Source organism: Glycine max, chromosome 18 (assembly GCF_000004515.6).
Source record: "Glycine max cultivar Williams 82 chromosome 18, Glycine_max_v4.0, whole genome shotgun sequence".
In the NCBI taxonomy this organism is placed as follows: Eukaryota; Viridiplantae; Streptophyta; class Magnoliopsida; order Fabales; family Fabaceae; genus Glycine; species Glycine max.
The window spans coordinates 1,682,045-1,706,135 of record NC_038254.2 but is presented as its reverse complement, the minus strand read 5'-3'; the positions used below and the strand labels follow the sequence as shown (position 1 = coordinate 1,706,135).

At 31.2% G+C, this 24,091-nt stretch overlaps 2 protein-coding genes and 1 non-coding gene across 3 annotated transcripts; all 3 read left to right on the top strand.

Moving 5' to 3' along the window:
• The first annotated feature begins 2,903 nt into the window (after window positions 1-2,903).
• On the top strand, window positions 2,904-4,681 carry LOC100780776 (uncharacterized). Its single transcript, XR_005889668.1, has 2 exons — window positions 2,904-3,055; window positions 3,925-4,681. It is a non-coding gene; the product is annotated as an uncharacterized protein (transcript).
• A 2,750-nt stretch (window positions 4,682-7,431) lies between these two features.
• Window positions 7,432-13,919, top strand: LOC100792471 (biotin carboxyl carrier protein of acetyl-CoA carboxylase-like). Its single transcript, NM_001254122.2, is given in 9 exon segments — window positions 7,432-7,553; window positions 8,376-8,585; window positions 9,124-9,200; window positions 9,458-9,511; window positions 10,044-10,304; window positions 10,409-10,471; window positions 11,905-11,973; window positions 12,055-12,100; window positions 13,602-13,919. Coding segments are annotated over 9 exon segments (876 nt in total). The 5' UTR covers window positions 7,432-7,519; the 3' UTR covers window positions 13,664-13,919.
• Window positions 13,920-16,735: 2,816 nt separating this feature from the next.
• On the top strand, window positions 16,736-23,897 carry LOC100790538 (protein RETICULATA-RELATED 5, chloroplastic). Its single transcript, XM_003552152.5, has 7 exons — window positions 16,736-17,565; window positions 17,935-18,064; window positions 18,894-19,421; window positions 20,442-20,549; window positions 20,638-21,186; window positions 22,120-22,233; window positions 23,451-23,897. The coding sequence occupies exons 1-7, from the start codon at window positions 16,886-16,888 to the stop codon at window positions 23,583-23,585; spliced, it is 2,244 nt and encodes a 747-aa protein (XP_003552200.1). The 5' UTR covers window positions 16,736-16,885; the 3' UTR covers window positions 23,586-23,897.
• The last annotated feature ends 194 nt before the right edge of the window (window positions 23,898-24,091 follow it).

Sequence of the window (24,091 nt, the reverse complement as noted above, 5' to 3'; positions counted from 1 at the left end):
ATAAAAAAATAATATTAAATATACATTTTATTAAATTTGATAGCTAATATCATTAATCTACCCTAATACATATACATATGTACACTTGATTATGAAACCTTACACGTAACTCAAGTTAAACTCGCACGTTCCATCTTAATTAAATGAACTTATTCACCCTGTCTTATTCTTATCATCAAGATCCCAAATTCCTCGTCTTACAAACAAAATTTGAAACCTGAATAATATGGACAGAAATTTCTTTGAAAGAGACCATCTAGCTATTACTTTTAAACGTTATCAACCAAAAATTTGGTGGCGTAAACATTAGACTTAGTTAGGCCTCTTTGGTTTATAATTGACCATTGTATTTTTCAATGCTAAAACATGTATATTTTCTAATGTGTAATTTTTTCATGATAATTTGTTCTCCATTTGTATCTTTTTTTTCTCGATTATTTAATTAGTATTCTATTTTCATCAAGAGAAGGCTTTATATAAAGAAATAAAGGCAGGTTATTAGTGGAATAATACTGGTATTTAAAACCTTTCAAAATAAAAATACTAGCATTTAAAAGAGTAACAAAAACTACATTTTTTTTAACGATACGATTTAAACTTATGACTTAGTTCAAATTACTCAAATTCCTCGCTATCCCAATTTTAGTGACTCAATAATTTTTTCTTTACGTGCATGTAATTATCTCTGCCTAATGAGCTAGGGTCTGTAAAACTGATTTGATATTTTTCTTAATCATAATTGACTGTGCAAAGAGCTTTTTATCTCAATTTGTTATCACTATATATCCTTATCTATCTCGGTAGGATCGTCACTCTCGATGTCAACAAAACATGCGAAAAGAAGGTAATTAATGAGACTCAATATGAACAAATTGCCGGTTAACTCTAATAATAACAAACATTTTATCATACACGAATCTTAATCTGTAACACAGAATATCTTATTCATGAAGCATTACATTTAAACCTTACTATGATTTTTGTATACATACATATTGTATATTATATATGTAGGTAAATGAATCAGTGGTCCTTTTACAAACAAAAAGATGTCGGTGATAAGTACTAATGACTAATGAGGCAACGGATGCTCGCTGTGGTGCTAACTCTCTTTGGTAAATTAAAATTGAAATTACATCAATTATCAACAAAAGATATATAGATACAAATTAAACGTATAATTCGTTTACTAATAATTATTGGACTGTACTATGGAGTAATCGAGCCTATATTCACTCAAGTATATATATTTCCATATATAACATTCCCGATCGATAGTTCATTAAAGAAACACTGTACGGCCTTTTTTAGATAGCTTACTTAAACACTTAAAAGTGTGTATCATATATATAAGCTTTTATTTGTAAATTGTTTTTTATAATTGAAAAGAAAATAAGGTTAAATTATTTTCATATAAAAAATTTAATTTGTTCTTATAAGTTATTTTGAAAATTTTATTAAAATAAGTTGAAAACAATTTATAAATAAATCATAAACTATAATTTTATAAGTTTTCTTAAATACTTACACGTATGCCATAAAATAAGTTCAGATAAGATATAAATAAATTCCTCCAAACACATCTTAAATCTATATTTTTTTAAAACAAACTTTCATCGTTAAAAGGATATTATAATAATAATAATAAACTTCAATCATTAACAATTAATATATGTGGATAAAAGAGCATTCAAAATGATATTTTATTAGCACATGACAAATCACATTACTCTCAAGCTATTTTTTTAAACTAATAAAAACTTACATATTATATGATATGATATATACTCTCTCTATATTTACACTTTTTTGAGATAAACAAGGATAAAAAATGATGTAAATATGACGTATATAATATTATTTATAATGTACGGAATGCGTTTTTGACATTTTATATAATATATCTGGTGCAATTATTTTCTTAACCAATAATTAGCAATTTTATCTTGCTTTTCTCCATGGAGCTAATTAAACTAATGGTCGTACCAATCAGTCCACTTTTTTAATTATTATTTCTCCACTAGAAAGAGTATTTGCTAATTGCAGTACATAACATAGCATTATGTAAGAGTCTACAAATAAATGTGAAGCCACACCTGAATGCAACCGAATTAGAGAGATAGAGAGAGAGAGAGTTATATTAATTAAGTTGCTTCATTCGATCCATGGCTAACAACTTTCTTGATGTGTTTTGCTGGATTCAGAACCTTCCACCAATTTCAGAATGGGAAACAAGTTCCATGTCCTTAAACATATGTTCTTCTTCAAGCTCATGCCAACCACGTCTTAATCTCACCGTACACAAAAAGAATAGTCATTCCTCAAACCTCTATCTTGGCATTATTGCAGACTGCAACATTCCCATCCATCTTTAGACCTCAAAACCTTTCAAGCCAATTAGCAGCACTACTAAAAACACCAATAATAAGTTAATAGATGATGAAGAAACCATTTACAATGTCTTTGCTAATTTCATTCAGGCCATCCTTCTTTATGGCTCCAACAAAAACAGCACTACCTTCATCAGATTTCCAAACCTTGACTCCACTGCTTCCGACAACCTTTCAGACGTTTTCAACCTTTCAGACGTTCTTTCTTCACCCTCTTGTTCCTAGTTTACATATATGAAGCTCCTGCTGCAGATTTTCGTTCTGGGTGCATTAGTAACTTGAAAGATCACTTGATAGGTTTTCAGTCTAGACAAGCATCACATATGATTATGAAACTCTTAGGGTCTAACTTGGAAGAGCTGTGGATGCGTTCATTGAACCTTGCGGTCAGTAACTGGGTTGGGGAACTTGGAAGCACATAACAACCCCTTCAGAACACCGTGTCCTTTGTTTTCTTATGCATTTTCAACAATTGGGTTGTGGAAGGTGCAGCTGTATTGTCACCTCATGGTCATGGATGTTGAGAATTCAAAAAGCAGTCCAGCTAGCGAGAGGCTTCAATTCTCCCTCAGATATCACCATGTGGAAGGCGTTCTTCAATTCAATCACAAAGTCTTAATCAAAGACGAGTGGGCTGAAATCATGGTGGACATTGACAACGTAAGGTAACCACTAATTAATTAACCACTAATATTATCCCATTAATATCCCATTAAGAGATAATACATATAGAGCCAATAAATAAGCATCTTAACAAGACAAATAAATTATCCATTATTCAGCTTATGCCCATGTTGTTATTAGAAGTTTAGGAAAAAAAAATTCATCATTTGTACAATTTTGGGCTCATTAGCTTGAATTGTTTACAAGGTGTGGTATGTACTTTTTTCTTTTCTTTTCTCTAAATTCTTCCTTCTATGATATACTTTTGTTCAACTTAAACTCAATTTCTTATAGCTCAATATTTTGGATTTAGATTGGAAATATCTAAAAGTCACTTAAATTTTATATTTACAAAAAAAAAAAAAGCATCGTTCTTTTTCTTTTTATAACAAAGGTGATCAAAATCACTCTTTTTATGAATCGCATTATCTTTATATATTTACTTCACTGTATTAAGGAGATTATTAATCGAGTCATGATGATATGTGATCTATCTAATTCATCTCACCTAAGGAAATAAGATTGTAATATATATATATATATATATATATATGTTGAGTAACTGTTTTTCTTAATTAATTGTGTACAATTTAGGGTCAATTTATTTAAAGTTATTTGTTAAAATAAATATTGATTTTAATAAAATAAGTAATTTTTTATTTTTTAAAACATTTTTATAAATTATTTTTTCTTAAACAAATAATTTTTTTATTTTAATATATAAAAAAATCTTATTTATTTCTTAAAAAAACCTTTATATAAAAAAATATCTATTTTTAAATTAATTTTTATAAGTTTAAACAAATTCACTCTTAATTTTTAACGTAAATTCTTAATCTCCAATATAATTTACAATATTCCATGTGGACAGGTGTGATGTTATCGAATTGGTGAATGAGTTCCTTATGAAACAACGAGGGGCTGGTGCAGCTGAAAAACATTTTCCTTCCAGAATATCATTGCAACTTACACCCACAATCCAAGACCAAGTGTTGAGCCTATCAGTTGGCAAATCCTCAGAGAACCCACGAAAAGAAATTGGTGTTGACAAAAGCGTAGAAGCTTCATTTGAGGCATCGAATCCCTTGGCACTTAAGGTGTCAGCTGGAGAGAGTCCTCAACCGTTAGTTTATGGATACAGTGCAAATTTGAATTGGTTTCTTCATGACAGCGTTGATGGCAAAGAAGTTTTATCATCAAAGCCTTCGAAGTTTGCAATGCTTAACCCAAAGTCATGGTTCAAAAATCGATACTCCAGTGCTTACTGACCTTTCAACAAGGAAGGATGGGTTATATTCGCAGGTGATGAATATGGAAAAAAAGTGTGGTGGAAAGTGAACAAAGGAGCCATAGGGAAAACAACGGAATGGAAGATAAGGGGTTGGATATGGCTAACATATTGGTCTAACAAAATGTGTGACATTCTACAGTGAAACTAGGAGGTTGGAGTTTCGAGAAATAGTCCATCTCGACGTTGCTTAGCCTTGCCTCCAGAGTAGTGATGTGCAAATTAACTACTACTATTGTTTAAACCTGTGATTCCTTAATTGGAAGATAGAAGTGATCTGTGATCCTTTCATTAGTTTCAGGTTGATATGATCCATGGACACGATTATATATCATTGTCAAACACACTGTATTTAACAATTTGTTTTAAATATATTCTTTATCATTGGCCTAATTAATTGCATGTCCATTTCATTTTTTTATTATTAACAAATGTTAATTATCAGTTTATTAGATTTTAGTAGTAAGAGGAATTGAATCTCTCTTCTTTCTTAATCGCCTAATCAATCTTTTTGTTAACACATATTCATCTCATTGAATAGAGTACTCCTTCCATACTCAAATATATATATATATATATATATATATATATATATATATATATATATAAAACACATGCTAATTAATACAATGTATAGTTGTAAGTTTTTTAGTTTTGGTTTTTAAAGTTAAATTGAAAAATGAGTTTCTCCCTCACTTGATTCCACAAATTATCACTCCTGGAGCAAATCCATGTTCATGACTCTCAGTGCTAAAAATAGCAACACACTTTTTAATACAATTTATTTTCACTAAAAATTATTGGAAATGACAAAATATGTATGTATCATTCTAACTTCACTCATGATTTTTGTAAATTTTAATAAATTCTATCCAATAAAAAAAGTGTTTTTATCACTCCTCACTTAAATTTGAAAACAAAAATATTTGAATATTTTTTTATCAATAAATCATTTGAATGACTAAAAAGACAAAGAAATAGTTTTAAAATGAATCCAAAATTATTTTAACTCATTTTTGTTAACAAAAACTAAGGTTTTCTGGTTCATATTAGGATGAGTTTGTTTAAACTTAAAAAAAAAAAAAAATAAATATTTTTATATAAGTATTTTTTAAAAAAGCAAATAAGATTTGTTTTGTTTCTTAAAATAAACAGAAAGTTATTTTTTAAAAATAATAATTTAGACAAACATACTAAAAAAACAAAAAAGTTGGTTATTTGATTAAAATAAACCCTTATTTCAATAAATAAATTTATTATCCTTAATTTTAATTTTTTAAAAGTTGTCTCATTCTTTTCATTACTTTCCTTCACCTTACTCCTCCTTTCATTCATTCTTTTTTTCCTCTTGATCACTCTATGATCGGGGAGGTAAAATGTGTTGACCCACCTGATAAAATGTAGTACTTATCTTTAAATTTTGAGTATATATGAATATGTTGTGAAAATCAATTTATCAAGAATTGTTATTTTGAATTACATTAAAAGTTATATCTAGTATATGTTGTGAAAACCAATCCAAATTTCCAAATATTAAAGCAACTGAGCAAAAAATTAAGAGGTGACGTAAAATGGAATGTAACTTGATTTTTGGAGAATCCTACTAGCGTAATGAAAATGTGGATAGAGAGATGATATAATTAAAACTCACTAAATAACATTTATAAATGGAGCTATTCACCACCATTATAAAGGAAGTCACCACCATACCCAAGTAATAGAGAAAGTCTTGTAATGGAAAGAGTTTCTCGTGTTTGTCTAGGAAACTTCTAATAAGGTTTATTTTTCCAACAATGATATCAAAGTTGGTTGTTGCACTTAAGTGACTAGTCAAACAAGTGTTAAAGCAAGATGGAGCTAATACTGGATCAATGTGTTGAAATTTTCTTAGTGATATAAAAGTCAAGTGACACGTCTCATTTGGTGTTAGCTATTAACGGTGCAAGTACAATAAGTGTTATAGTTCAATACTTGTGGAAGATTATCAGACGTCTAAGACTAGGAACACAATAAAGTTTGCGAAGCGAAAACATGATGTAGAGAAAAGAGAAAGAAAGATGGTTGTGATGAACTTTCATGGTGAGTAGTGTTTGAAGATGCTAGAATTAATTTTTGGAAATTTTAATTGAGATAAGGAGTTATTAGGAAAATCAATATAATTTTTTAATATTAATATAAGTGAGAAAAAATTAAAGGTTAAATTAGTTTTTTAATCCTCAAATTTATTATTTATGTTCAATTTGATCATTTATTTTTTTTTCAATTTAATATTTTAATTTTTAAAATTGATTCAATTTGATCTTATAATTTTTAAAATCAATTTATTTTTTTGGAAATGTGCTTTTTGTGGTAGCTTAAGAACACTTAATGGCGATTTTAAACCATCACAAAATATAGTTTCTTATAATTTAGATTGAAAAACCAAATTTGATCGATTTAAAAAATTAGAGAATTAAATTGAATTCTGAAAAACTGAAGGACCAAATTAAATCTAAAAAATAAATAAATTAAAAGACTAAAAAATAAATCTATCCAAAATTAAAAGGTTTATTCTTGGAAGTAATGAAATATATTTTGACTCTTTGAAGAATGCATTACTATAATGAAAGAGTAGGTGGAGAGAGGGATAATAAAATCCCACTAAATAACATCCATGTATCACTATAAAAAAAATATTATTATTAAGATAAGAAGAATTATCTAACTTGAATAAGAGACTACTACCAAAGTGAGAAAAAGGTCTTATAACATAGAGTTTTTCAAGTTTACCTATAAAACTTGTAATAAGATTTGTTTTCCAACCATCTAATTTTTTATTAGTGTGGACTGCATAAAAAAATTATAGTAACAAGAAACTACTAAATTAGACTTTTTGAACTATTCATTGTATGGCTGTCCATGAAACCTACCTGCCTGGAGGGGTGGGTCCCACGTAAGACTGTAAGAGGGAGGAGGGAAGCACTAGTCACACACCGGCGCACGTTAGCGAGGCAATGTTCCTAGATTGAAACGGAGAAGGTGATTAGAGGGGCGGAAATCTCAAAGCAGACACAGTGCAACTAATTTATCGACCTCTTTCCTCATTCGCTTAACTCAACTTGGCTATTCTCTCTTCTCTATAAGTTCCTCTCCTCCTCCATTGTTTTTCCCTCCCATTCTTCCATTTCCATTTCTTCCCATGGAATCCTCGCCTGCCATTCGTTCCTTTCACTGTAACTCTCTCTCTCTCCTCATCTCTACCTGCATTTTTTTTTTGTTATGAACGTGCTTTGCCGACTGCCATCTCTGCTCGTGTGTTTGCGACTTCTGATCTTGCTCTCTTGCTTTTCGGTTTTATTTGCTTTAATTTATGTGACATATATGAGGAAAAATCAAATTGAAAAACAGTTGAAGAATAACACCAAAGAAATTAACGGAAAAATGAGGTAGCATTGACAGGTTATTTTATGCTAATGCTAAGTGTCACGTATTTATCAGAATCACGAGCATAACATTTTCATGAAGGCAGTTGAATGTATCCTTCATGTTTCTACAAATATATATATATATATATATATATATATATATATATATATATATATATATATATATATATATATATATATATAACCAAAGGATGCTCTGCAATCACCTAAGAGCATGCAATTGGCATTCTGTTGGGTCATATAGTAGGACACAAGGGACTGTGTTTTTCTTTTTTTTAAATTATTATTTATTAACTTTGGTGGTACCCATAGGCTGTATACTATTTTTGATTGGAAACACTTGTCAGAAATATTTGTGTTATGTTGGTTTTTTTTTTTTTCTTGTCTTGATCCATTTCTGTTAAATAAAACAATGTGTTCCGTTCTTTTCCCGAGCCTTTTTGAAATAGGCTTACTTCTTTTTGGAAAGATTCTTAATGCCTTCTTAAAGGGTCAATTTTCATAAATCATAATACAATATTTTTGTAATACTTCAATGTTTTTTATATTTTTAAAGGGGCAAATTTTACCATTGCAACCAGATGCTTAATCATGACTCTTGGATTTCAGATCCCATGGGCACTATGTCCCATGTGCGAGCCTGCCTTGAGAAGCAAGCTGTACTTCCCATCCATAATGCCAGATGGAACTCTAAACGTAGGCTTTTCATCCAGCATTTGGCATATGGTCAGAAGCACATTAATTCCCACATGAAGGGGAAAAGCACACTAGTTTCATCTGCAAAAACAGCTGAAGCTATCAACACATCCAATTCTGATGGTGGGTTTATATTGATTGTGAAATGAATTATATCCTTATGTTTTTGTTCTATTTGGCTGTTGTTTGAATGAGAAAAGTCTGATACTCTTATTTGTTCATACTTCTTAGTGTAATTATCTTCTTAGTAATAAACTTTAAGTTGTTTTTATTCTTAAGATTTTGAGATACATTAACCAGTTGCAAAATTTTTGGGCTGCAATTTCATATTTTTATATACATGATCAAAGATAATGTTGCCGAACCGTTATATACTTGTTGGAAAGAAAGAAGATAGAAGAAAATCCTTACAAACAAAAGATGTTGTTTTTATTGTTTATCTGTTTATTTTTAAGGTATTATGTTATTTACATAGATACACAATAGTAGGAAATCATTCTACTCTGTTGCTAATTATTATTATGGTAATTGTGAATGTCTGTTTGAAGGTTATATGATATATACAGCTTTGTTATAGTTGGCTATCAGAATAGCTTCCCTTTAACAACTTTTACTTTAACATTCGTAAACCATGACCTTACAATTATTTATGATGTTGCAGCTTCTTCAGATAACACCCCCCAAGGCTCATTGGAGAAAAAGCCTTTGCAAACTGCTACTTTTCCTAATGGATTTGAGGTCTATAGCTATTCTTTCCTTTTATTTTCCTGAAAATCTTATCTTATTAGTGAAAAATGATAGTTTGGTGGGAATTGGCAATTGTATGCTCATGAATACAAATACCTTATGTTAGTTATTAGAAGAAATAAATACAAGGTATTTTTTACTTATGATAGCTGGTTTTTATCCAAGACTGCATAATTGCATTCGTTAACAGCCATGTTTCAATGTGAATCTGATAAACCACAACTTATGTCTGGTTTGCTTATTATCAGGCTTTGGTATTAGAGGTCTGTGATGAGACTGAAATTGCTGAACTGAAAGTAAAGGTGATCTTCTTCTCTCTTGTTTACTGCTTCTGTAAAATTTGAAGTGCAGTATTTTAAATATAATAATAACAAGGATGAAAAAAACTTTAAGTGTATGTTCTAAAGCAAAATGTTATATGGTAGGGTTCTTTGCAATTCGTAATTAGTGTCTGGATATGTCTATAGCCTGCCATGTACTGTGTATTGAACTTATGTCAAAGGATGATTTTAATTCACTTAAGATAACACAGGCTTATAGATTATTAAATGAGGTAATGGTATTTATGTTTTTATCAAAATGGTAGCACATTGTAATTGAAACTTGAGAATATGGTGCTATTGTGCCTAATGTCCTATCTGAATATATAGTTTTTCTTGTAATGCAAATTTGATCATAAAAAATTGTGTCAGCTCAGCTTTGTTTTCATACAACATTGTGCCTAATAACTTTAATATAACTTCAAATCTGTAATTTCTGTCTGGTTCATCAAAAGAAGCATGCTTTTAGCTGGATGACCTTGTACACAACCTTATTTGGCTTATATTGTTATAGGTTGGAGATTTTGAAATGCATATTAAGCGAAACATTGGAGCAACAAAGGTTCCTTTGTCTAACATTTCACCGACTACACCACCACCTATCCCAAGTAAACCTATGGATGAATCAGCACCCAATAGCCTGCCACCATCACCACCAAAATCATCTCCTGAAAAGAACAACCCATTTGCAAATGTTTCCAAAGAGAAATCACCAAAATTGGCAGCATTGGAGGCTTCTGGGACCAATACCTATGTCTTAGTAACATCTCCCACGGTATGGCATCCATCAATAATATATGTTTTAACTTCTGCTTTCACTAATTATCTCTGACTTGAGCTATGTAGAGTTAGCTATCACAGATCTTTCTTTCTCATTAGGTTGGCTTATTCCGAAGAGGTAGAACAGTGAAAGGGAAGAAGCAACCTCCTATCTGTAAAGAGGTACATGTGATAAGCTTGTCAAGATCCATCCTCTTCTCTGGTGTTTTTATGTCATCAATTTGTTATGAACTAGATCACATAATTCACTTGATACTCCCTCCATCTGGATTCTCATTATGAACTCCACCATTGGATTTGGTGCATGTGTTTGTTGTTCACTAACATTTTGCAGTGCTGAAACTAATAGTTGCAGTCTATGTATCAGCCTGCTTGCTTGTCGGCCTAGTCTCCTGATGTGACCTTGCTGACATGCATATGTTGGCTTTTGAAATAAATTTAAGTATTTAACTGAAAAAACTGGATGCTATAAAAAAGAAAAGCTGATAATAATTAGCAATGATAGTCTCAGCTTATACAATATTGATAATTATTTTTCTATTACTGTATTACTTTTTTGTAAATTTTTATCTTAAAAAATTGATTATTGATATAAACAAAACTTACTAATACATTTAAAAAATGTAAATATAATTTAAATTTCTAATATTTTTTATATTATTTTAATATTTACTTTAAGAACAAGTTATATAGACACACGTGACTGATGTGAGGCACAGAAGCACTGCAAAAAATATTGTAGTTATGACCAATTAGCATCTAGATCTTCAATTGATCACAAATCCAAACTGTAACCTACCTAGTTTATCATTATATTTATTACCACAAAAAGGGTAATCAATTTTCTTTTCAATTGAACTTTGCATATAATTTTTCAGTTTTGTTGATTTCTATATCATATATATTTAGTTTTGCTGCATTCACAAAAACTGTTAATTGTAATATTAGTTTCTAAATGTTTGCACACAGTGGGGACATAATAGGAATATCAATAAATTCTAACAAATACGAATATTTTGTAAACTTGTCTGTAAAAGATACTGTTGGACCAGGCCAGCAGATAGAAATTTGGCTTAGTCAAAACAAAAGCCCAAAGTCTTGGAAAGAGAAGAGAATCAACCCTGATGAGCAGAGAGTTGGTTAGGAGGGAATTGTCAGGTAGGTGCTTAGTTGGTGAGGATTGTGTTATATGGGAGGGGATATGGAGGAGAGGGTGTGTATTCTCTTGGGTAGCTCTTGGGTGAGAAAGGTCAGGCTCTCTAAAAGGGGATTGGTCCTTTGTAGTGTTGAATAGTGTGACACTTTGACTAGTTAGCTTCTTCCTCTTTAGCTACTATAATCTGCCCAGTGTTTTGGTGTTTTAATAATACTAGGTATCCATTTCTTCCAAATTAGTTATAATTTCTTGAGTCTATCAGATACAAATTAAATATTATTTGGTTCCCAAATATAGATTGACCTATATTTTTCTGCTGGTGTAGTTATTAATATATTTTGTATCATACAGTTGCTGCATCAAGTTGTTTGAGGACCTCACTTTCATTGAACTGACTACAAATTCTTTTCAATATATTTATTTCCTAATTGAATTCTAGGGTGATGTAATCAAAGAAGGGCAAGTCATAGGGTATTTGGATCAGTTTGGCACTGGACTTCCTATCAGGGTGATGCCTCTGTTTCTGTAATTCTGGTTCCTTCCTAAATATTTACTACTTCTGACTAGTTTAATTTTTGAAATCTTGCAGTCTGATGTGGCTGGAGAAGTGTTGAAGCTACTTGTTGAGGATGGAGGTATAATAATTTCTATGACCTGTTACCAAAATGTATAGATTTATTTACATGGTACTAAAGTAATACAGGGCTTCTGGGGAAAGAAAGAGTGATGATAGCCGTGCTGTTCATCCAAAATTGAAATAGTTAAAGCAATAGTGTGCCTCTAGCAATAAAATATGGCAAAAATGATTTGGCAATCCTAATAATTCTAAATTCTCGTAGTCACAGTGATAAGCATTAAAAATGAATTTTACCATCTTGGAACACTTAGTACTTGAGCATTTTCTGACCTGTATTTATGATACTCTAGTATCATGGATGCCTAATTGCTTTATGGCTAGCATGCTGTTATCATATTAAAACGTGGGGATGTTGGGTTTGATTTGTTTAGTTTGAGCTGTGAAGCCTTGATACTCCAAAAATGACAAAGTATCTATGCTGTACTTGTATGCAACACCGATACGCATATGATACTCTTGTACTTATCCAATTCCAAAGAGTATCCTCTATTTTTTTTTCCAAAACTTTGTAGATTGGTATGGTTGAGAATGGCTCCAGTACTTTGAATAGGAATAAAATTCAATACAGCTTTATCTTTAAAGCTATAGTAAATACTAAATATTACTACTAGGCAATCATATAGAGTCAATTCTTCTTTTGAGTAGGACAAATGATGATGTCTGTGACATTTTGACACAAGTTAGGGGGAAGATTTTGTAGCATGTTGGAAAATAATATATTCTGGTATGAGTAATGGAAACATATGTCACTGTTTTTTTGTTTTTTTATTTTGTTATTATCATAGGTATTGCTTTTGTGAATAATGATCATCGTCCACTGATATAGTTATGTATTAGTGTAAGATAATCAATGTCTCTTAATAAATACTGTGCATTTATTTAAAGTATGTATGTATGTCTCTCTCTATTTATTTGTGTGTGTGTGTATATTTGTGTTAATGCATCTGAGTTGCGTTGTATCTTGAATTTTAAGAATTTCCCGTATCCCCCGTATTTGGGTCGCATAAGTATCTAGGCTTAATAGAGTTTGAGAAAACATTTCTTGTTTTCTCTTATAAGTTATAACTACAAAAATATCTTAAAACAGAAAACAAAGTGGAAAATAATGTGACTTTTTTGTAATCATACCAAACACTGGGGATCTTGAATCTTGTATACCTTTTTGCTAAATGATGGAAAGTAACAGGATATTCATGATAAATTAATTTAGCTCATTGTAATTTACAGTATATCGGTTTTCATGGGTTTTCTAGTCAGTATATGACTATTGACTGAATGGAAAAATATTGTTTACTTAAGGTCTTAATTTCTGCTATGCTTTTTCAGTGATTTATTCATTGCGATTTCCGTCCTTTTGCAATATTTGAAGTTCAACGTCAATGCTCAACCAAATTATCAATGTTTAAACATATTTTAGGCCATCAATTATGGCAGCTACACTCAATCAGTCATCCATAGTTGTGATGAATTCCTTACTATTTTTTGTTTGTTATTTACAGAGCCTGTTGGTTATGGAGACCGTCTTATTGCTGTCTTGCCTTCTTTTCATGATATCAAGTGAGCTAGCCTTTTCCTGTTGATGATTAATCATGCGGCATTTTTTATTAGGGGAGCTATTCGCAAAAGTTTTTAATAGGTTACAAATAAATGTGACTAAATATTGGGTAAAGGAGGTTCGTTGTTGAAAATCATACTTTGTATACCAATTTCTTAAATTGTACTGGATAAGCTATTCTGTGACCACCTCGTTATGTATCTTTAGTTGCGGAGTTTGATTGCTAGCTTGCCTTTTTATTATTATTTATTTTCTCCCAAAAGAATTTGTGTATAACTTGTTTTTGAGATTTGAAACCAGAAATAGAAACACTGTAGTATTAGAATATATAGAAATATTGTATTCTCAACAAAATTATGATCTAATAGTCATTACTTATCACCAGATTGTAGCAAATTCTGAGTTACCAAACTATTCAGTCACATTCCCAAATGGTAAGGGCAGATTGCGATGAATCATGTTTTAAGGCTAAACCATGAGAAAGTGAGAAACCATGTTTGTATCCCAGAAAAGGGCATGTGAAATCTGTTTGTCCCTGCCTCTTGAGAATCAGAGGGGGAGAAATTAGACGTGTAAAACATTGTTAATGATGCATGCCTTTTCCAATTGTATTTGCACCCATCAAAACTAAGCATCCGTACCCACATTTTATTTTATTAGGAAAGTCTTGACCCATCAAACTCAGCAGTCAAACATGATTATTACATATAGCAAGATAGATATGATTTTAAACTTGAGTCTCACTATCAAACGTGGATTTAATTTGAAGTTACTCTTACTAGATTTTGCATGAAAGCAAAATTGATAAGTTAAAAAGGTTTGATAAGATTGATCATGAACTTTGGGGCCGAGAGGAAAAGGATACATATATTATTGCTTAAATTTAGTTAATCCTAATTTTGATACCAACTTTGAATTTTGATGCTTTTCCACCTTAATTTTTTTTTTTAAATTCGCTTTAGGCTATGTTTGATACGTTATTTTAGTTAGTTTTATTTTTTTATTAGTTGAAAAACTTGTTTAATTATTTAATAAATAAGTATTTTTTTGTAACTTTTATTATTTTCTGAAACATTATTTAAAGTAACTTTTTTAAAACTCTAGTTTTTAGCCTCTAATTTTTTGCTTTTATATTTTATTTTTTAATTCTTAAAATATTTATTAAATATTCTTATTATTCCTTTTAAATATAACATAATTTTATTATTTATTTATTTTTCACTCATTCCTCTTACAATTTTTTTATATTATACTATTTGTCTTAGCCATTGTAATTATTTCAACATCTTCACGAAATTGACAGTAAAAAATGTTAAAATAATTTATTATTTTCTGAATATTTTTATATTATACAATTTATTTTAACTATTATACTAATTAATATAATAAAAGTATAATATTTACTTAAGTGCATGTTTTTTCAACTTTATTTCAAACTTGGTTAAAAATATTAAGACATTGTACAAGATTAATAATAGAATATGCAACATGAAAAAATCTAATAATTGAAACAAAAGATATAATGAAAAATAATTTACAAGAGTTTAAAATTAATTAAAAAATAAAATTATAATACCTCAATATACTTTTGTCCATAAAACATTAAAGTTTATATAAATATCATATAAATATATCTATTTTTGTGATATTATATTTTTTATCTACTTCAACAACAATTCTATCAAATATTTATAATTTAATAAATTAACTTAAAAGTTTTTGGTTATCAATTAGTTTGTTTTTTAACTTTCAACTAATTTTTTTAAACATAACCTTAATTTATTTTATATAATAAAATAGAATTCACATAATTAACAATAAAGTCATCTTCTATTATATATTTTTTCTTCTTAAAATACATGATAGTATTTCATCATTATTTGACAATAATGATATTTTTATCTCATAGATATTATTTTGTTTTAAAAATATTCATAGCACACACGAGTTTTTTATATCAACAAAGAGGTATCACTTCAGTTGGTCAATTTGGTCTAACTTTTAGACAATGTCGTATAGTTGAATTGAATTGGAATTTGGCAGTATATATTTTACTTTTTGCCCCCTTATTTTCAATCAAATTAGAGTAGACGCCTCGTATTATTGGCATACATGGATATTGGATCGGCACCTGTGTTTCAGACCTGAGTCACATCTGACTCGGATCGATTTTATCTTACATGAAAATTCCAAAATAATGAAAGATATGGTAATTGGCACCATGTAACTCTATGGACACCAATGCTTCACGTAGAGCTCTAAATTTGAGGCCTTCTATATATAGTTTGCGTGACTATGTAAATTATCAATATCATTTAATTTTTTTGCGACCACGAAATATACGAATTTATTATTGAACACAAAAAGTAGAGTGTATATTTTAAGTCTAGGATTTTATGAGAGGCAAAAATAAGAATAACCTCTTGATATATTTTCTTGATACACTTTCTTTATTATATATTTTTTTAATAATGATTATAATTTATTGAAAACAATCAAATTATAGGGAAAATTCATTGAATAAAAGATGAAATTAAAAAAAATTATAATTTTTAATAAATTTAAGTTAATAAAAATACTTTTAAAATAACATGTTAAAAAGTATATTGGTAACTTTTTTAGGGTGTCTTTTTGGTTGAGGAAAAAATAATATGAATCCTACAACTCTTATATTTTATTTTAATTCAAAAATTTCTTTTTTATTTTTAGATTATATAATTTTATCTTTTAAATTAAACACATAATAAATAAAAGAACATGAATTTCACATAAAGAAACTAATATCTTATAATATGTCGAACTAAAACTAATATTTCTTTCTACCACAAATATATATATATATATATATATATATATATATATATATATATATATGTTTTATGTTATGTTAGAGGGAATATTTGTCTATCTCTCAAAACATGTCATTGTTATTTATTTGTTTTTCTTTAGACTAACACACCTAAATTGATCTACTGTTTGATAATAAATGTTTTTTTATTTAATGTTTAATTGTTTGTCAATTAAAATGGTCTATGAAAAGGGATATTTGAAAGGAAAAAAAAAAAGTTTCTCCAAAATAATAATAATAATAATAATTATGGAATCTTGTAATGCTGAAAATAAAGGAATCCTTGTTCGTGTTTTGTGTGGCAGTTGAAAAAAGTGAACTGACAAAACTTAAACCTTGTTGCGGTTGATGATAAGGCCAGACTGAAGCCAACGAAACTAATGAAGCCCCACACTCCGGCTTCTTCTTTCGTCACTCGTCTCCCGCACGTGCCTTACTTCCGCGGCGCCACTGCCGCACGTGCCGCGCCATCGGACCCTCCTCATGACGCCCCCGGAGGCCTCGAATTCCGCCGCGTCTCGACCGCCAAACGCCGCCGCGTCAGCCTTTCCGTCTGCCACGCGAGTCGCGTCACCGCCGCCTCGAATCCCGGTGGTTCCGACGGCGACGGCGATACTCGAGCTCGGAGCAGCCGGCGCGGCGTGCTGATGGCGCCGTTCTTAGTCGCCGGCGCATCAATCCTGCTCTCGGCGGCGACGGCGAGGGCGGAGGAGAAGGCAGCGGAATCTCCTCTGGCTTCGGCGCCGAAGCCGGAGGAGCCGCCGAAGAAGAAGGAGGAGGAGGAAGTGATAACTTCGAGGATTTACGACGCGACGGTGATAGGAGAACCGTTGGCGATAGGGAAAGAGAAAGGGAAAGTGTGGGAGAAGTTGATGAATGCTCGAGTGGTGTATTTAGGTGAAGCAGAGCAAGTTCCGGTTCGAGACGATAGGGAATTGGAGCTTGAGATTGTGAAGAATTTGCATAGGCGCTGTTTGGAGAAGGAAAAACTATTGTCTCTGGCGCTTGAAGTTTTTCCCGCTAATCTTCAGGAACCGCTCAATCAGTATATGGATAAGAAGTAATAACACTGCCTTTCAATTTCTGATTAATGTTTAGCCTCTTGCATCAACCTACTGTTATTAAACCTAACATAAAACTGTTAAATAATTGACATCAATAATAAATAAAACGTGATTTTTGCTGCAACATCAAGTTTTTTAAGTGTCTGCAAACGCAATTGTGGCCGTAGAAAGTCATGTTAGCTAAATTAAGAAAATTTCAATTAAAAATTATAAAAGAGACAACTTTTTGTTGGCGACCAATTTCTGTCTCGCAATCTTTTTTCTGGCTCACTATTTTCTGTTAATCTCTGAAGCTCTTTTGTCTTAGTCAGATTGCTTTTCCATAATTCTGCATTACTTGTCCTGAAACTTGACTTTCATGGCAGGATAGATGGAGACACCTTGAAGTCTTACACGTTGCATTGGCCGCCTCAAAGATGGCAGGAGTATGAACCTATTCTGAGCTACTGTCGCGAAAATGGAATTCATCTTGTTGCTTGTGGTACACCACTGAAGGTATGCATAAATTTCATCCAAACTCATGTTGATCTTTCAAATGTTTATTTTGTCTCTGAAAATTATGGTTGTGGTGTGGCTATAATTAGGAGCAACAGAAAAATGTTACTCCCTCTGTCCCATTATAATTGTCGTATAAGAAAAAAATATTATTCCAAAATAATTGTTATTTTAGTTTTGAATATAATATTTAATTACATTTTTTCACGTATATTCCTTATAATATTAATGATGGAAACAAAATCTATAAATGAATCAATGATGATATAAGATTAACTTTGTAAAACTACAACTCTCTTTCATCTATCTATTGTTTTTTCTTGGTCTGTGTAAAACAATTTAGGACAACAATTATTTTGGAATGGAGGGAGTAGTATAGTATATACTTGTTGGTGCTTGTCAAATTGACTTCCAATAAGTGCAAAAGCTATGTGCTGTAAAAAGTTGCCCTTAAGGATTTTGGTTGCGTTAGGACTAGAAAAATCTAGTCTACAAAGAACAGACCCTGAATTGGAAATAAACACATAATCCTCAAAGATTCCTTCCCATATTAAACTGAAAGTTAAACATAAAAAAATTGAGGATATGATTATGAAAAGTTGCCTCAAGTAGTTTGATCATGTCAAGATATGAGAAAGGAATATAATCTGTTGAAAGGGTAGAGGGCAACCTGAGAAACTTTATTGCAATTTTGGTTTTTGATAGAGCTAAAAGGTTTCATTTGATCCATCTAGCCAACTCCACCTTGTAGGATTAGGCTCAGTTCTTGTATTGTTAGGTCAAGACACATAAAGATGACAATTAAGACTTGAACTTTTCTCATCAACAGATCTTAAGAACTGTCCAAGCAGAAGGAATTCGTGGGCTTACAAAGGATGAACGTAAACTATATGCACCTCCAGCTGGTTCAGGCTTCATATCTGGCTTTACTTCTATCTCACGCAGATCTTCTGTTGATAGTACTCAAAATCTGTCTATTCCTTTTGGTCCAAGCTCATACCTTTCTGCACAGGCTCGAGTAGTTGATGAGTATTCTATGTCCCAGATTATCTTACAAAATGTGCTTGATGGAGGGGTCACTGGTATGTTAATAGTTGTCACTGGTGCAAGCCATGTTACATATGGATCTAGAGGAACTGGAGTGCCAGCAAGAATTTCAGGAAAAATACAAAAGAAAAACCATGCAGTTATATTACTTGACCCTGAAAGACAATTCATTCGCAGAGAAGGAGAAGTTCCTGTTGCTGATTTTTTGTGGTATTCTGCTGCGAGACCCTGTAGTAGAAATTGCTTTGACCGTGCTGAGATTGCTCGGGTTATGAATGCTGCTGGGCGGAGGCGAGATGCCCTCCCACAGGTAAACCAACAATTACAGTTACTAATTTGTTTGACTGTTAATCTTCTTGCCCCGTAGACCCTCCTTCCAATTTTTAGCCCTTTATGTCCTCTCATTCCTAGTGGGATAAGGTTTTGGTGGTGTTGTTGTTGTTATGTCCTCTCATTGTCCATTTTGGTGATACAAACATAAGAGATTTCGCATATTACTAGGTGTCTTGTGCCAGTACCTATTGATTATTTTTTTTGTATGCAATTAACTTTGGCATTTCAGGAGCATTTTAGAGCCCATTTGTTTCAACTTTTTTCATGAAAAATCACTTCTAAAATTTCTTAGTGTGTTTGTTTAAGTTTTTTTTTAGAAAAAAAATCAGAATCTATCTATCTATATGATTATTTTCAGAAGCTACTTTGAGTAGCAGCTGAAAAAAAGTCAAAATTATAACTACTTTTTATAATATAAAGTACATTTTTTAATTATTGTAACCAAATAAAATAACTTTACATAAAATATGTAAAAAAAAATATTTTTTTAAAAGCTTAAATAAATGGGTCCTTATCCCTTTAATTGATATCTCTGTTTTGCATTTTATTAATTGACACAAATCATGCAGCTCAACCTACTGGTGTGGGGGATTTTAATTGAATGCTTGCAACTTTGTAGTGCTGTCTTTGTGCTATCTTTCTTTTCCTTTAAATTCATATTCCTTTTGAGGAAAGATTCATTGCACAGCAATGTATAATTTAAGGACATAAAAACTTTTCCAATGGGTGAATTGTGATAATGAGGTCGCTATTTCTGTTTTCTTTCTCTTAAAATAAAGTACCCTGTTTTCTTTCTCTTAAAATAAAGTACCTCTGGTCTATAATTTGGCATACATTAGTTGCATACTTGCATTTGATGATTAGGTAGTTAGTGTGTTTCTACTTTCTAGTTCTTTTTTCTCTGCTTCTGTTTACTCTTTTATGTGCATACCTTAGACAGGATAGTGTGTGCCAATATTGGTGGTGAACATAGGAAATATTTTCCTTTCAATTTCAGGATCTTCAAAAGGGAATTGATCTTGGTTTAGTATCACCAGAGGTATTGCAGAACTTCTTTGATCTGGAGCAGTATCCTCTAATTTCAGAGCTCACTCACCGTTTCCAGGTAATTTTTTATTTGAAAATGAAACCTTCATTCTGCTTTTAATCATTCATCACCTTGTTCCCTTCACTATCTGGTTCTTTTTATACAGGGATTCAGGGAAAGATTGTTGGCAGATCCCAAATTCTTGCACAGATTAGCCATAGAAGAAGCTATATCAATAACAACTACATTATTGGCCCAGTATGAAAAGCGGAAAGAAAATTTTTTCCAAGAGATTGACTATGTTATTACGGACACTGTCAGAGGATCAGTTGTTGATTTCTTTACAGTGTGGCTTCCTGCACCAACTTTGTCATTCCTTTCATATGCTGATGAGATGAAAGCACCCGACAACATTGGTTCTCTAATGGGACTTCTTGGCTCCATCCCGGACAATGCATTTCAAAAGAATCCTGCAGGGATAAACTGGAATCTCAATCATAGGATTGCATCAGTTGTATTTGGTGGTTTAAAACTTGCTAGTGTTGGATTTATTTCAAGCATAGGAGCTGTGGCTTCATCAAATTCTCTATATGCAATTCGTAAAGTCCTTAATCCAGCAGTTGTCACTGAACAACGGATTATGAGGTCCCCAATACTCAAAACTGCATTTATATATGCATGCTTTCTTGGAATATCTGCAAATCTCCGTTATCAGGTATATAGAGAACTTGTTTGTTGCATAAAGTTTTCATTTTAACTAATATGTAGCAATAGACTTCATGGAAGATTGAACCTAGTTTCTGTAGGAAATGAAGGCTTCTATATTGTCACGTCGATGGTTTATGTTTCAATACTCAATAGTTGATTATGTGATGCCTTGATTTTTTTCCAATATATAGTATTGAAGCAGGACAGAAATACAATTTGGAAATTCATGTAGACATTTTGAAAGCAGGACTTGACCAGCTGTGTCTTGAATAACTAATTTGTACACTATGTTTTTCGGGCCACTTAGGCAGTGTTTGAAGTAGATGGTGGGTAGCAAGCATAATAGGAAAGATTAGACTACATCGTATACTATCTATTTTGTTCAAAGAAAGGGAGTAGAGGGGAGGAACACTTGGTTTGGTTCACAAGGAAATAAGAGGGAAAATAAAATAATTTATTATTTATTATATCCTCATAATAGGATAAAACCATTAAGGATAGTTTAGTCCAATTCATGTAAAACTTTCTCCTCTCCAAATTCTCCCAATTTTGGAAGGGAGCCAAAATTGATAGAGGAGGTGTTTTACTCCCCTCCATTCTCCCTTTCCTTCCAAATCTTTGCCCTCCTTTCCTCTCCATTATTTTCCAACCAAATATTATGTTAGTAAACCCTGGATGCTATTAAAAGTAATCGTGGAAAAAAAATTACTCGGTTCAATAATATCTATTATATCTGATTTTGTAATTTTCTCCTCCTTTCTACTTCTTCATCTGCACTTTGCTGAATAACTATTTAAGGCTCTTTCTTTCTTAAAATTGATTTTTGATTGTTCTGTGACTACATCTTTGGTTATATCATATTCAACAAATATACATCCATTTAATGCCTGGAACTGTTTTTTTGTATTAATACGGAAATTATAATATTTTTGTTGAGCAGATAATTGCTGGGATAGTGGAGCATCGGATTTCTGAACAGTTTGCTTCTCAAACATTCTTTGTAAATATGCTTTCTTTTGTAGCACGGACAGTCAATTCATATTGGGGAACCCAGGTCAGTTTTTTTTCCTTATCTTCTATCTGCTTTTGTTCACTTTCAATGCTCAATGTTCACAATCTCGTCAGTAAGTGGATTTCATTTATTTATGGTTGAACACTATAATTCTTCTCAAAAATCTAATTTAATTTTTCCTTCTTTTTAAAGTGGTGAATTTCACATTCAAGTGTTAATATGGAAATATGTGTTTTGAGGAGTTATAATTGCGTCAGCTTGTGCTTTTGTCTAGGAACAATAAATCACAAGTTAAGGAAAGAAAATAACTTCCGCTTGTCTTATAATGTGTCATCTTAATATTACAAAGGTGTTGCTAACGAGTGCCATTAAGGTGCTTGTTAAGGAATAAAAAAGGGTCTTGTTAACGTGTTGCTAGTATGTCAACACGTTCATGTTGACATGACACTCTTCTACACTGCCATGTCAGCACATTTATCGAATATTGGATGTTAAGTTAATGGATAATTAAAATAATTAGAGATCAAAATTGTGGAAAAAAAATAGAGGGATAAAGTTTACAAAATTGAAAAAGTAAGAAGATCAAAAGTATAATTAAGCCAAAAATATAGAGCATTTTATGAAAAGTACAACATGTAATACATTACTTTTCATTTAATATATTTTATTTTTTTAATCCCTTGACAAGAGTCTTAAGGAAACTCATTAGCATTTGTAATAAGGTCTTGAGGAATTAATAATAGAATTTCTTTTATTAGAAATTACATTAGGGATGTATTGAAAATCACAATGGAAATGTATTATTAGTAACATTTTCTAATAACTTTTTTCTTTTGACTTTTTACTTTTTAGCCAATATTGTAAAGACACTGTTTTAGCATTTGCTTTTGCCATATTGCAATATACTTCCCTTCCATTTCACAATAATTGTTTAATGTTTTCTACTATGATTAATAAAGTCATTAAATATTCTTAATTTCAAGGAAACCCTAAGTTCGTCTGACTATATTATCCTCTTCCGCCATTATTGCTTTCATTTTTAGTTAGAGAAACAATAAAAGACAAAGAAAAAAGCAATGTCGTCTTCATGTTCTAAAGTGACATAATTTGAAACAGACTAAAACCTCAAGAATCAAGAGTAGCAATTGTTTTAAAACCAATGGAGTATAATTTAGTTTTATGTGAATTATTCATCTGCACATACATTTCTAAATTTGACTAGGAGTTTTAAAATTTTTTGTTTTCGTGAGTTGCTGCAGCAATGGATTGACCTAGCGCGCTTTACTGGCCTACAAGTTAGAAAGACAGAGCCATCAGCATCAGATCCTCCGAATCCTGCTGCAATTTTATGCAACGAAACAGAAGAAGCCAGCATTGATGAGAGAGAAAAATAAATGTGGTGAAAATACGTTGCATCATTTTTTTTTCTTGGTAATTTTGTACTATTCTTGAAAAGCTGGTAAAATAGGCACAAAGGAATAGGTTCTGGTTTTTGTCATAACTTGTTTACAATTCCTTCCACGGCTCACTTCTATACGTTTTGATATTTCCCATTTCCCAGTTTGGTGAATGTAATATTTTTATTTTTCAAATGTAAGTGGAATAAATAGAGGTGTCTCAAATCGAAACATAAGTGCTCTTGGCTTTAAGGGATATATCTCTTGGCAAGTCTTGTTAAAATGATATATAAAATCAGCAGTTGTACATCTTATGTAGTATTATCAATTTATCATGGAGCAATGAACTTTCTTTAGATTTGCAGTAACATTTGGTTAAAAGTTTTACATTATTTCTCTATAATCCAAAATGGAATACATGCTCTGTAGATACATTGATTGAAAAGCTAGAACTAGAAGGCTCATGTCAAGACCCCAGAGGATCACTTGGTAGTGTTCTAATT